This window comes from Oxyura jamaicensis, chromosome 9 (genome assembly GCF_011077185.1).
Source record: "Oxyura jamaicensis isolate SHBP4307 breed ruddy duck chromosome 9, BPBGC_Ojam_1.0, whole genome shotgun sequence".
Lineage (NCBI taxonomy): Eukaryota > Metazoa > Chordata > Aves > Anseriformes > Anatidae > Oxyura > Oxyura jamaicensis.
This window is the reverse complement of record NC_048901.1, coordinates 2,345,642-2,360,644: the sequence shown is the minus strand read 5'-3', so window position 1 is coordinate 2,360,644 and position 15,003 is coordinate 2,345,642. Positions and strand designations below refer to the sequence as shown.

The window sequence follows — 15,003 nt, the reverse complement described above, 5'->3', positions numbered from 1 at the left end:
TTCGTGTTGGTACCCTGCAATTTTGAGAACAGGTGGCTCTGAAGGTCTGTGCCATGAGAGGCTGCACATATTGGGATGGGCAATTCAGAACTTTCTTCAATCTGACCAGTCCCACCAGCAGCCTCCTTCCCCCAGCGGTGGCTGCAGGGTTGTCTCCTTGGCAGCCCCTGTCCGTGGTGCTTACCGGAGCAGAGAGCGAGGGCAGGGGCTGCCACGGGGTGGGCGGCAGGGGCCTGGACTGGCAGTGAATGGAGACCTGGCCTGCTCTGTAATGCCAGGATGGCTGGGGTTGTGTGGGGCCCTGAGCATGACTATGATCTTGCCTTAATTGCCGTTGGAAACACTTTGGCATCTGTGAAGAAGAGTAAACAGACCCGTCTCTCTCTCAGACCCTTCATCACTGCATCTCAATGAAGCTGAAGAAAGCTAACCAACGTTCACGGCCTAGTTGAGCAAGCTGTGAGCAGACGCTAAAACTTCCCTCACCAGGCTACTGAAAGAACTTACATCTGGCCTCCGTAGTTCACAAAAGTTGCAGAAACAAAATCATCTTTGACATCTCCCTTTCAAATAAAATCAAATCTACATGGATTCAAAAGCTATTTGAGGAGAAAAACCCCTACACAGCAAGAAAAGCAAGCTTAAAAACTGCTCAGCTGGGCCTGCAGTTTATTGACTGTGTGGTGGGAATATAGCAACTAGGAGGTGCAAGCACATGACAGATCTTGCTTACAGCACAGCATGAAGAAAGTCAAGATACAAACATGTTCTCTTTAAGCCATTTCCTAGATGCTCAATTTTCTCACCTCCAAAGCTGGAAAGGTATTACTGACATTCATCAGTGATTAGGAAATAAACCAGATGTGGAGATAAATTACTTTTTAATTTTCACAGGCAAAGCACTGCATCTGTCCTGAGACAGATAAGCTCAACAGTACCGAAATTAAAAAAAAGTAAATGATGAAATACTGTAAAGACCAGATTGCCATGGATGACATAATGATGGTACTCTGAAATATCTAGGAAGCCCATGAAAAAATTTGATACCGTAAAATAATAATAAAAATACAGCACTGACTACATTCAAAATTTGTTATTACAGCTTTAGTCTTAAATGCCTCTAAGTGTACTTGAAAGATTCTCCCCGTTCGCACCTGCTGATAACGGTATATCCAAGTAGCTTTGCTACTGAGCATGAATTTATGAAAAATAGAGGCTTTTTTTAAATGGGACTCATAAATTTGTGACTTTCCATTCTCACACAGGAACGAACACTGCCATAAAGCAAAATTAAAACAGTAATGTGATGTCTGTGTGTAACCGTTCACATGTTCCAGATATCGCAAGCACTTACTGTGCTAAGAAGCATACTCCTTTTAATTGTGGAAGAACCAGAAACTGTGAGCTAACATGTAGTTAGACCAGTAGAAATATATATATAAAAAAAAAATCAGAGCAGATCCACAGCCATCTTTAAATAAACCAAAAATCTTACCCTGGAACCCAGCCAGTAGCTTCTGTTATGTGCGTCTGCGTGACCATCGTTGGAGCTGGGTTATATGGACTCCCAATCAGAACACTCCCTGAATTGGTCAGTCTTTGTGATGTGCTTATGAGCTGGGAAATTAGAAATAAAAATAAAAAACAAAACAAAACAAAACAACCACAGCTTTTAAAACACAACAGAGGTTAACATATCCCAAAATTCATAAGCATTTAAGAAAAAAAAAATAAAAAGCATGTACCAGAAGTTGTAGTCAAAAATAGAAGGGGTGCCATCAGAAGGTATTCATATATGACAGTAATTGCAATAGTGTTAAGTTTTCTGCCAGTTGTGGATTATTACTGTGTTACCCTTAAGGACAAGAACTAGACAAACAGCCATAATGACTAGGTAGAGGAGAGAGGACCTGTCCCTATATGCATCTAATTGTTTCTTCCAGACTATGTCTAGGACATTTCTTGGTTATTGGAATCAATGAAGCTTCATTCCCAGTGGATTTGTCTCTTGTAATTGTCAGTATTTGGTACCAAGGTCTGAGCTCCAGGTCAACTATTCCCCGCAGTATGCAGTGGTCACAAGATCTGAAGGCCTTCTAGGAAGCTAATACAACACTGTACCTATGAAATTCCATCCCAAGTCTATGCTGTATGCACAGAAAATACAGTACGTTCAGACAAACCTATTGTAATTCTATGCACACTGGTCTTGTTAACACTAAAACAATTGATCTCAACTTTTAAATTCCATCCAACTTCATTCTTTAACATAGGCCACCAGAAGAATTCAGATAGTATTTTAAAATGAAACAGTATTAATTAGTTAATCTTTTAAATAAACATGTTAAATTATTTTTATTCCAATATGGTATGATTTATACCAAAGCCTCCTGGAATGCTTTTTATTCAAATACCGATTTTTAAAAATTTATTTTATTATAGTTTTAGTCACATTTTGAGTACCAAATATATTAAACTTCATGCTTTCCTTTACTACACCACTTACCCAACAGCCATATGGGTATATGGCAGAGTTTGTTTGGTATTCATCAATATTTTTTAAACAATTAGAGAAATGTTATCTGAAGAGTTTCCAACTTCCTTACCTCATGGAGCATTGCTTTACACCCCCATCTCCAAATTGTGACTATATTTCTTGCATTTTTTTCTCCTGAATAAATAAATTTATCTTATTTGTCCTTTCTCTTATCTCCATTATTCAACTTTTATAGATAAGCGAATAGCTTGACAGAAAAAGATGAGTGGAAAAAAATACTAGGAAAAGTGAGACACAGGGGCAATTAAGGTATTTACTGGTAGGCATGAGAGAAAGGAGATTCCCCCGTGTTATTTTACACACTGTATGCCAGCAAAGGAAAGATACAAACTTTTATCAGCTTACAGCTACATTGGCTTAAAATCAGAAACATTTTGTGATAGAACTATTAATTTTTAAAAGCTTGATTAAGTTCAGCAGTAATGTCAATGTGAGAATCTAAAATACATTATTCCAATTAAAGCTTAGTTCAATCCAATAACTTTTTAATTTCCTGCAACACTGTAAATAATTATTGTCAGTAAGCATACAGCTCTGCCAGCATATGGCAGACACATGTTGGAGAGAAAAGATTTTAAGTATTTTGCATACTGAAATTTGTTTTATCACATTCCACCCACCATTAGGTTTCACATTGCTCTACTCACGTCTTTTAAATACCAAAGAAAATATATCATAAAAAGAGAGGTTTTGTCCAATCTCCTTATAATTTTAACAGCTAGTGTAATAAATTGTGGGGCAAAATCATGTCTGAGCATCTTAAACTCGTCCTGTATCTCTCTGTACCTTGGTGCCACCTGGAGGAAAGGACAACAGCAGCGCTCCTGCCAGGCACAGGGTGGCCACGGCATGGGGTCAGCACGATGCTCGGCCAGGCACCCACAGCTGGGAGTTGCACAAGCACAAAATCTCCAGCTGACTATTAGAAGTCTGTTACCGAATGTTTGCTTTCCAAAAATGCTACACACTGAGTATTTTCAAAAGATTGATTCCATCCTAAGAGCAAACATTTTTGCAGTGTGCCTGAAGCAATCACATCAATACACTGCACAGCATAAAACAGAAAAAGAAAAGCTCATCCTAATTTGGCATATAGGAATCTATGGGGTGTGGTAAGTCGCTGCAATCAAGCACTCCCATTTTTATCACTAATACTTGCACTGTTACACTCACTCCTACAGAGTACTGCCACCGTTAACTGAGATGCCTCGCCTCCAGCTGGCCCTACTGCAGCAGGAGGGGTTGTGCACCTCAGCACTGCTACTGAGCAGGGGCAGACAGGAGACAGCTGCACTGCCCAGCTGGGGACGTACTCCCCTTGAGATAACACTGCACGATGGTGTAAAACCCCAGCACCAACACTGGCACGCTAGCAGTTCTCACAGACAACAAGACCTAGGCAAGCCTCACACCCAATATGCATTGCGTTAACTGAATCTAATGAAACTGCAACACACACCTGCTTACAAGAATCCAGCCCCCAGACTGGCATTGCTGCCCTGTAAGACAAGATCACCCTTCAGCCAACAGCCCGCTCCTTGTCCTGGGCCTGTCTGAAGAACCGGCATCAGCTGAGGGGGCTGCAACACGCATGGGTAAAGAGCACCAAAAAACCCTCACGGCAGCAGGATGTTGCTAACATGGCTGAGATGCCAAAGGAATTGTAACACTCCTGCTGTTAAGAACTTGTGAACGTTCTCTTATAAACACAGCCATGCCCTGGATGTCTTAGAGAGTCTGTGCTGATAGCTAAGAAGGAAATATGTTCCAAATACAGCAGCATCTTACTGCTAAACAGACGTTTTTAGCGTTTTCCCCCCTTATGAAATAAATATTCTTTTTACTTACATATTCTTTTACTTAGCACACATAAGATTAAGTTTTCAAAGTATGAAAAAATTCTACCAAAACAGCTTCCCCATGTAAACTAAGTGCAAACCAATGCTTTCTTTAGTCCAGTTCTAGTTACTGCAGTGCTACATTTCACAGGACATGTTACTGTAACAGGCAGAGAGAAACAAGCCAGTCCTTCAACAGAAAGTGTTCAAGTAAAAAACATCTCTGATCATTCTATTTCAGCTACCCAAAATACATGAAAATGTCTCCTTTACTATAATAAAAGAGCAGCATAGAATCTCCACTAAGAACTCTGTGTCTTAATGAGAGTGCTTTGAAACCAAAGCGCAAACCGTGTTAACAAGCACAGGACAGCCCCTACAAATGAGCTTGCCTGACTTTGTAACATGACAAAACGCTGGTGAAACTAACAGACAATAACCGGCTTTTTGTAATGTCACCCGGAATAAAGGCAATAGGGCAGCAACCTATGCTAGCAAGGGACAGTTTAGTTCCTGATTAAGCAAAAAAAAAAATGTAACCATGTATCTAATATTAGGGAAATAGTCCCTGTTATATACCAGTATTGTGAGAAACGTATCATCAGAAGTAGCAGTATTTGATATAAAGTATGATGGCAAGCAAAATGGAATGCATACAGATTAGTGTAGTAGAGAACTAAGCATCAATAACCAGATTTTTAAACCAGAGGCAATAAATGACAGTTATATTTTTTCCTTCTGTCACATGTAAGTATGAAGAAGAGCTGCCAAAAGTGGAATTCCAATGGAGTGTGTGTTAATGAATAAGTTGCAAGAGAAGAATCTTGCAATTTAAAAAATGCTCATAGAAGTAACCATGCCAGAAAATAGTCATTTTCTTTCTGGTATCATTGAGTTAGAGTTGTATTAGGTAGTTCTTCTCACATGACACTATGGTATATTTTTAACTACATAGCATTGATTCCAATATATCTACTGCTGATACTCACTTTTGTTCAGTTTGTGTTGCTGTACAGAAATTTGAAAATGTACATCTGTAAATCTACACCAAAAACTAAATCTACAGCCAAGTTCCTAGCAAGGTTCCTATCTCCATTTTTTCATGTTTCCATCTTACATAAATGGGCAGTTACACACCTAGTTACACACGTTAGCATTACTGCAGTTGCAAAACTTACCATTTGGGGTCCAACATTCACATTAATTGGTCCTAAGGTTTTTGGCAAAATCTTTGTTGGCGAGTTTGTGCTGGAAACTGGTAATGCAATTATTGAAATATTACCTAAAAAAAAAAAAAAGCAATAGAGTTTTAAATTACCTCCTTAGTAACTTAGAAGTAACACTTTGGTGAATTCTCACATCATTTTTACACTTTGGAACCAAGTTAACGTTTCTTGTCTCATACACTGCAAAAATAGCCTTCCAGAACAGCCACCAGACCTCTTAGACGTTACAAGGACACCTTACAAAACGATAAAACTTCACTAATTTACCTCTGAATTACATACATCTTAGTATTTTATTTCCAAAAGCAACTTCTTCTTGCTAGGAGCATGCAGCCTGCCATACACTTGAAGTTTAAAATTCACGGGTGTACTTCTAGTCGTAGAATATCCCAGGTTGGCAGGGACCCATGAAGATCGAGTCCAACTCATGAAGCTGTTCTACACACTAATCCTATTTACAATCAGAAGCATATGTACACAATATGGATCTATCTTTATAGCATTAACCACTCCTAGTCTGACCGTACCATAGTGTTGTAAAACACCAGTGAAGTCAGCCTATCGGTATCACCGTACAGATGGAGCAAACGATGCCTTTGTGACTACCTGAAGTACCAGAGCAGGCAGCTGGACGAAACCAACCAGCCCACCTCCAACCCAGCATCTCTTCATCCCAAGATGTTGATCATCTCTGTGCTCCTGCACAGCTTACGGACCTAACGCATCCTGCCTTCACACAGCTCCACGCTGAGTACCTCACAAATGCTGCTGCTGCTCCTCTCTTCCAAACTGTATCTTGTAATCTTCATTACTCAGACTTAATGTCTTAATCAAAACAGTCCCGCAGCACTACCATTAGCCCACAAATACTCAGACTGTTGTAGACACAAGCCACCCAAAGCGGTGAAATCACTCATTTATCTGTGGGCATCGTGGCAGCAGCAGCTCCCCTGGCAGTTTCAAATCAATCAACTACCTCCTGCGTGCGGCCGTACCCCCGTCCGCAGTCACAGCGGTGGGGCAGGAGGTGAGCCAAGCAGAGGGAAGAGGTGCCACCGCCTCCTCACCCACAGCGCCGGCTTGGGGCTGGCTGGGGTTGAGCAGTAAGGCCACGGACTGGCTCCTGAAGCGCTAGGGACGCTGTCTCGTACTGGCTCGCTGGCACCTGAGATTCCTTCAGAGCAGCACAGGGACCAGCCCTCACCACCCGCCCTGCCCTGCCCTGCCCTCTGACCAAAGGAGCTGGCAAATGTTCTGCCCAGCTGAGGAAACATCTCTGCATCTGAGACAGCTCTGTTCCCTGGGCTTCTCTTACAGCTTGTTTACCTCCGCTGCCCACTGTCTTATCACTTGGTCCTGAACCATGGTCTTTTATCTATGTATTTTTTAGGGTTATGTTCTGCAATAACTGAAAAATCATAAATTCACCACATAACTGCTCTGTAATACAAAGCAGAAGCAACACAGTGGAGAAAAATATACTTAGGAAATGATGTTCTGTATCTACAACACAAAAGTAAAAAGGACGTAGCTATATGCAAAGTCTCACCTGTATAAAAAAAATGAACAGAGATCAGAAGGATGTTATGATTTGAGACAGGGATGTCCTAATACTCTGTGCAAATTCCTTTGGCATCAGGAGTAATGCTACTACTAAATGATAATTTTCCAAAAGGCAGATCTGTATCTTAGAATACCTGAAGAAGCAGCTTGACTGAAGTACTAAATAATTTATTCACCTAGCTCACCTAGAAAAAAACGTAAAAGACCCCATGCTTGCAAACCCAAACCCTGCAGTAAATTTTTGCTCTAGCATGAAAATTTGTGAGGAAGTGACAAAGCACAGAGTAAGTCATGATTTACAGACACTGTGTTCATTTTGAGCTCAAAACACTCCTCTAAGCTGACTAGTTACTTGTCACTTTTTATTTTTGCTCAGGATTTTGCTCAGGATTTGTTAAGTTGTGCTGCAAACTCTCACTAAAACCCAATCAAATATAGGTCAAATATTCAGAAGTGCTATCAAACAGTGGGAACACATTTTCATCTTTCCACAGCAAAGCCAACAGTTGGTTTGGTTAGTTGCTGCAAAAAGATGATGCATTTCCAAGTATATCCCTGCACCGGCACCCCAATCTAAAGGAACACATTTGGCAGTCGCTATCACCGGTGCCAGCCCTGCCTCTGCAGACACGGAGAACCTGAGCTCCAGCTTGGGAGAGCGCCCCATCGCAGCAGCCCAGGGCTGTGGGGCACAGCTGCCAGGAGAGATGTGGAGCTGGCCAGGGCCCACCCCACCACCAGGAGGACACCCCCACAGACCGGGAACGGCCAGCTCGGAGAGCTCGCACGGCTTGCTAACACAACTAGCTGTAATTTACACCAATATTTTGAGGTTACTTCACCTCTTTGTGCTGAGGAGTGGGTAATTTCTTAAGGTTTGAAGGCAATGTATTATTACAAGATAGTACACATCAGCAGAAATGATCTCTTCAAGTCTTATTTGTCAAACAGTGCAGAGAAAGAAAAAAGAAGTACTAGTCATGCTGTTTGCAGACTGTCTGAAAAAAAATACGAGAGATCTGTTCTCACTGTAAAGTAGAAATAACACTAAACTAAGTATACATACTTCATCACCCAACAGCTGTAAAAGCTTTAAACGTGATCAATTTCCAAATAAAGTCTTAAGCCAAGTCTTAATAACGCCCATCACATGGGGACAAAGGAAGATTACACTGATTCACGGTTCCCTGAAGCACAGCAGCGCGTACAGCAATAGCTAAACACAAGGAGACCCAGCCACTTCCTCGTCACGGTCATCTCACTGCATGGATGGAAACGGTCAGCACAGATGGATCAAACTAGGACGATTTGTATAATACTTAGCTCTTATATGATGTTCTCAGAAGTACTTTCAAAGCACAAAGGAGGCCATGTCATCATTCCCCTTTTACCTACGGGAAACCAAGCACATGGGAAAGAAACCCACTTACAGCTCGCATAGAGAGGCTTTAACTACAGTATAATTAACACCCCAACAAACCGAGCATGCTCGCCAAACTCCAAATGTAAATCTGTCACTGGACGTATGTAGCTTCTCAAAGAACAAAAGCACTTTGCTTCTACACATTGTTTTTCCATCACCCAGTCACCACCAGTGCTGTTTCTCATGGAGAAAAAGCTGGGTTGCCATTCTAAGTACTGTTCTTCCTGGCACTTCCTAAATATTGCCACTTGCACACACAAAGATTTCAATTCAACTGAATTCAGGCAGTCACAGTGCAAAGCTATTAATGTGCATGTACTCGCACACTCACATGCACACCTAATCATCCCACAAGGCTTCCTTCAAGTTTCACACTGCATCCTAAATAGCTTAACTTCCGGAAACAACGCGGATGCCTAGAAGAATATGGAGCTGAACAGGTTTTAGTGATTTTCCCATATAAGTAAATCTGCTAGGTCTGGAGCTTCTTTGCAGAGATAACCAGAAACAACGTAAACCTGGAATCTATAGGATCTGTCACGGCCAGTTTGAAGGAAACCATAGCCAATGGGAAACGCAGATCAACCAGCTGGGGTCACACAATGCACACGTCAACAAAAAGAGGCTTTGAATTTTTAGACAAAACACCAGGAAAGTTCAGGTAATTTGGATTTCACATGCAAAGCCCAGAAACAAATAGCCATATTTTACTTACAACCTGGAAATGTTCTGCTATTATAAAGCGTATCAATAAACAGTTGTGTTCAACAATATTGCCTATGGCCTGATACTGACAGCAAAGAAACCAGTTCACTCTTACGAAATATCTCAAGTCCATTAGGGTATTTTGCAATAATGTATACATTGTTTCCTCAGGCTCCTCTATTAAACTAAAACCAAATGGATCTCCAAGATCAGGACACAACAATACAAAAGCATACAGAAAACCTCAACAGTTACTTACATATGTTCTTTAAGAACATTTCTTCATTTTCTTATTGCACAAACTTACTAAGCTATAAACATAACTTTGACAACTCCATTGTCAGTAGGAACACAAATATATCTGGAAATACATGAAATCAAAGAGAGATGTAGGAAACAAAAACAAACAAACAAACAAACAGGGCAGGCAGTATTTCAGTGTACTTCAGGCTTTAATTGGCCAGCACATTTTCAGTCTTTTACTCAGTTTGGGACAAATTTATATGAGTTAGCAGTTGTATCAATCTCAAAATACCAAGTGTGGGCCTGTTGATAAACAGTTCTGTTGTCTTGGACATTTCTGTAGATCTCTTCAAGCACACAATGTACTGCCAGGGCTCTGCAGGCCCCCCAAGGCCCTTGTCAGACCTGCAGCAGCACCACCGATGAACTCAGGTTCATCAAGCAGCCCTCAACACCAGCACCCATCCCTGTCCCAGGCCAGCACAGCCACACGTATGGCTACGCAGTGAACTTGCCTTCTTTTCCTTTTGCAAGGGGGAAAACAGGTACTTTGCTGTTGAACCTGTTCCCCAGTCCAGCACACTGCTCAGCCACCTACACGGCTGTGCTGGCACAAGCCAAAGGACAACACTGAGAAGCAGCTGCGAGGTGCCCAGAGCCAACGTTAACTGGCACAGTTGCCAGAGGAAATGTCTACAAAAACTAGCAAAAGATTTAATTGTAAGGAAAGGTAGAAAGTGGTGAATATGTAATTATAACAACTACACTGCATTTTTATAATATATATAATGGGGATTATAAAACTAAAGCGTTTAACTTACTGATTGGGAATGACTCACTCAAGATACTTAAGACGTGACAATATCAAACTTTTGAGGATGTTTCCAAAAATTGCCTACTTTTTGCATGTTTTAACACGCCAATCCCTTGTTTTGGGGGAGCTGGGATGCGTTCTGTCTCTTTCAGTCTCCCAGACAGATTGTACTTTAAATTCTGCTGGGCGCACACACAACTCTGCAACATGAACTCTACAGTAAGCCCGATTTAATTCTCGCACAGCTCAGAACAAACACCCAAACCCACCACTGAGCTGTCACTGTCCAGCTCACCCAGCCTGGTTAAGAACTAACTTGAACTAGCATCCTTGGTGGCCTTCCCAGCAAGGCCCACCTCCACAAGCCGCTTGCCACATGCGGAAGGATTTGGCCCAGCTGCTGAGTAGCTCTGCTGCTAGCTTCATTAGGCACCGCAGGTCTGCCTGCACCCAGCAGCATGTCAGCCCGTTAGCGCTGAGCATGGCAGGAACTTCTCCCAGCGGGCACAACCCATGCTAAAACACCAGAAGGACACCTATACTCCACACACATACTTATCTATCCCCAGGCCTAAGAACAGCAACCATCACCTCTTCTTCAGGACACGAGAGGAGGCATCCCTTTCTCATTCAGTAGCCCAATGGCAGAATGAGGAGAACCTGGGCCAATTTTTTCATTTCCCTGGAAGAATTAAGATCTCCTACAGGAAAAATGTTAATCACCGGTCTACCAGATGCTTCCAGGTAAGGAAATGAAGCATATTCAGCCCACCTTGCCATGGCAACAATTAAGAATCTACTGTGTCAAAGACTGTGGGTGAAAACAATTTTCAGAAAGGGGATCCCCAGAGTGCTGTGTGAACTGCTCAGATGTTTCACCCGGGGACTGCCCTTGCAACAAGCGTTCCCTGGCATTAGGCAAGTGCCGTGACCATCAGGCAACAGCCATCTTCACACGGGTCCTGTCAGCATTCATTCCTAGCAGAGGAACCAAGCTCCACGTGGAAATGCCCTAGCCAAAACAGCCTGTTGCCTATGTGGTAAGGCTTTTTTCACAAGTGTGGGAAAATAAGTTGTCTATTAAACAGGAATTTTTCACTAAACAAAAGTGAACAACACTCTGGGTTAGTGCTCACCTGAGGACGTTGATACTTCTGTGCATGCCTAGAAAGTAAAATCTAGCTTCTTTCAGAATTAGGCAGCAAGACTTACTATAAAGATCACATATCTGGATTTATGTGCTTTAATTCTGCAGTCACTGCATTTAAAACATCCAAAGCCTTTGTTAACATGGATTGCATTTAGGTACACCTCTGTGAGCAGCCACAGCTGTGTATCTCAGCAGAGATGGCAGTGATTTTTAATTATACCTCAAGGTCAAATAAATAAATGCATGAAATGAAATAATCATTAGCATGTAGAATTTTGGCAATGCTAAAGAACGGAGATAAATATTGCATCCGTCATCCCAGAAGCAAGATGCAGACTGGGAGCAGGAAGATAGAGAGTACTAATACCAGTAATGTCTTATGCTTTATAAAGTTACTGAAGTCATTATTCTCTGGACAAATCAGTTACTTGCCTCGGAAATTATTTGAAAACGTTGCACTTACTATTGTCTTTTTTCTCCTAGTATCATGACACAACAATCACAAAACAATGAAACAAGAAGGGTAATTATCTTGCCAGTGCCCAATAAATTACTTCTCCAAGGCCTAAAATCAGTCTGTAATGTTTTGTATAGTTTAGAAATACTGTAGCTCTAGAAATCTTCTGTTTAAATTTGTTAATTTTTTTAGACTCTGAAGTCTGATGCATCTAAAGTGTTGTGAAGAGCCAAAATTCATTCTTCCAGCTAGTATGTGCATTTCTTTATTGCACTGCATAGCAGCAAACAGTATTTACTTGTAAAAGCTGATTGAAATGTTTCAGAAATTGTAAATCCTCGACTTTACTAGTACTAGGAAGGAGTTGCGGTTGTGTTTTATTGGAATGCTATTGCTATTCTGACTGACTATGCACTGGTCAAAAGTGATTCACCTAGAAATGCTGACATTAAATTGGATAGGACAAAACATTATCATCTTAAATTGTCCACCACTTATAAAAGTACCACAAGGTATTACTAAGAGTGAAAGCACCCTTAACTTTCTCTCCCATTTGGGAAGATGACTGCAACAGAGTCTGGGCAGGAAATCAGGAAATTCAGTACAATACTTGCAATCAAAAAAAAGGAAACAGAAGGCTTGTTTACACTTTAATTGCTTTTACTACTAACTCTCTTCCCCCTCTAAAAACCTCAAATCGGAAACACCTGAGGTCAGTAACAGCATCTACCAGTGTGGATGCATGCAGGACATTGTGAACATTTAAATTCTGAACCTCCCAAAACTGAACTAGTCATATGCTGTGAAATGAGCAATAATTCTCAATTAGGTAACAGAAGAGAGAAATAATGTATGCTTCTCTACTATGTATACAAGTAGAATTCTCTTACCTTTTGTTGGACTCTGGTTCTGATCTATAAATCCTTTCAAGTCTCCATTTGTGGAAGTCACACCAACCTGAACAAAACATTTTTGAAGTCTTAAAATATGACAGACCTTTCTGTGTTTTCCAGTATGCAACTAACAGTACAATGAAAGTAATGTGCTCAGCATTTCTGAAACATCGTAACCCGATGGCTGGTACAGCCTAGGAAGAGCAAGAGGTTTGAAGCAAGGTTCCAAGACATTTACCGTGTATATATGAAGACAAACTTAATTTGAATTAAGTTCTTAACCAAAAAAAACCCCTCACTACTCTCATACTGTACTATACGTGACTCAAGGAGGACATTTGGACTACTGCGGTCTAGGTCAGTGTCCCGGAGCAGCTGCGACCGACACCACCAGAGGAATCGGCCCGATGTCCTGCATTCCCAGTACTAGACACCATGGCGCACCGGGCTGAGAGCCACGCCTACTGATGTCTTTAAAATACATTCCCAGGTCTTCAGAGATGACCTGATTTACAGTTAGGGTAAATTACTGGAGACATGGAGAACGTGAATCATACACGCAATGGTACATCTCTGATTGTGGCATGTACACAGAGCACAGAAAGGCAGCGTTTGCGTAGAAAAACACAAGCTCACCATTCCTAGACAGGGAGGAGATGCAAAGTCCCTCAGAGCCCAGTTAGGAAGGGATGGACCCAGCAACAGCAAGGAACGATACAGCGTTCTGCAGTTTCAGAGCACTATGCCTGTAGCACCTTAGTAAGCTCTGCTCAGCAAAGCATTTTGTTTTGATTCCAAGACGGAAGCTGCAGTAAGCACCGAGTGACTGAGCTCCTCTGGAACCTGCTCAGAATCAGAGCACAAGTCCTCCAGCAGGCAACCACACAAAATAATATAAAATCTTTAAGAATTGTTATAAAATTTGACTGCTTCTCTAAGTAACTGGAACAAAGTGTTCAGGTATCCAAGTTAAGAAAAAAACAATTATGCAATCAAAGATCAAATATTTGCCTTTTTTTTAGAGATATATGTAGTAAAAATAATAATATACACTAGGTTTGCTAGCAGGATTTTAATCGTATCAAATTAGAGAATTATTTGATTGAAGACAAATTAAACAGCAGTAACATACCACTGACTTAAACTGCAGAAGAACAAGAAGTACCTACTAGAAGCACACAGTCACTCCATTCAGCCAGAGAGCTTGTACTGGGCAAGTAAGTTTTGAAGGGGTAAATCTGCCCCCAGCACTGTGCCAGATTTTTGAAGCATTACTAAGATTTTTCCACCACCAGGAGCAACATATGAACCGTAACTGTTGCTGCACCGCCCTGACCATAAAATACTGCCTAAACTAGCTAAGCTACATACCTCTGTAAACAAAAAGCCGTGCAGACACTCAATATAGATCATCAGCTTATATCAGAAGCTTTTTGTATTGGACCTGCTCTTTCCTGTCACACCCAACTGCCCGTGCATAGGTGGGCAACCAATTGCTTCAGTCGCTGCAGACTACGCTGCCACCAGAAGCTGCTCCTACAACACAGCAAGCCTTTCTGATTTTCCCCAGATTTCCCTTTCCCCCACTAGGTGGCAGCGGCAGGCAGGCAGCGAGCAGGGATGGAAGGGAAGGGAAGGGGAACAGAGCAGCTGCTCTGCCACCTCGTGTGGGAAGGGGTCACGCTGCAAATGTGTTCTGCAGGAAATCCAAAGCAGGCGTTGGGAAGTTTGGGAAACTCCACAACGAACAGCACTGAAGGGACATGAACTTCAAGAGAGCTTAAATGATAAGTGACGGATAAGAACGAGTGCTTCTCTTACAGGATTACCATAGCTAAACCCTGAAAAAGAGCCAAGTTTGATGTAGTATTACGATGCTGCAACAGAACAAGAACTTGACAGTATTTCCTTTTGATGTCACTAATGTCAATGCAGGTCACGTTGTTATCTGCACTTCTGTCACCCCCACAGATTTTAGGGATCTTTTAATCATCTAAGTACCTATGTCCTGGCAAAAGGAAGAGATGTAATCTCTATTTCACATAAACTGCTTGAAAATTTCAGGTGCAATCCAAAATGGATTTTAAGGAAAAAAAAAAAAAAAAAAAAAAAAAAAAAAAAAAAGTAGCTAGCT

At 41.5% G+C, this 15,003-nt stretch overlaps 1 protein-coding gene across 13 annotated transcripts in view; it reads right to left on the bottom strand.

The window, feature by feature from the left end:
- TFDP2 (transcription factor Dp-2) overlaps positions 1-15,003 on the bottom strand; it is a 53,766-nt gene that overhangs the window by 25,522 nt on the left and 13,241 nt on the right. For 8 of the 13 annotated variants that reach the window (XM_035335023.1, XM_035335026.1, XM_035335028.1 and 5 more), the window contains exons 3-5: positions 12,867-12,933; positions 5,574-5,677; positions 1,496-1,617 (exon numbers count right to left, since the gene is read on the bottom strand). In XM_035335023.1, coding sequence (XP_035190914.1) covers positions 1,496-1,617; positions 5,574-5,677; positions 12,867-12,933 — 293 coding nt within the window. Of the gene's footprint in view, positions 1-1,495; positions 1,618-5,573; positions 5,678-8,026; positions 8,120-12,866; positions 12,934-15,003 lie in introns of those variants that run through there. The other 5 variants (XM_035335034.1, XM_035335032.1, XM_035335030.1 and 2 more) reach the window with 3 other exon arrangements.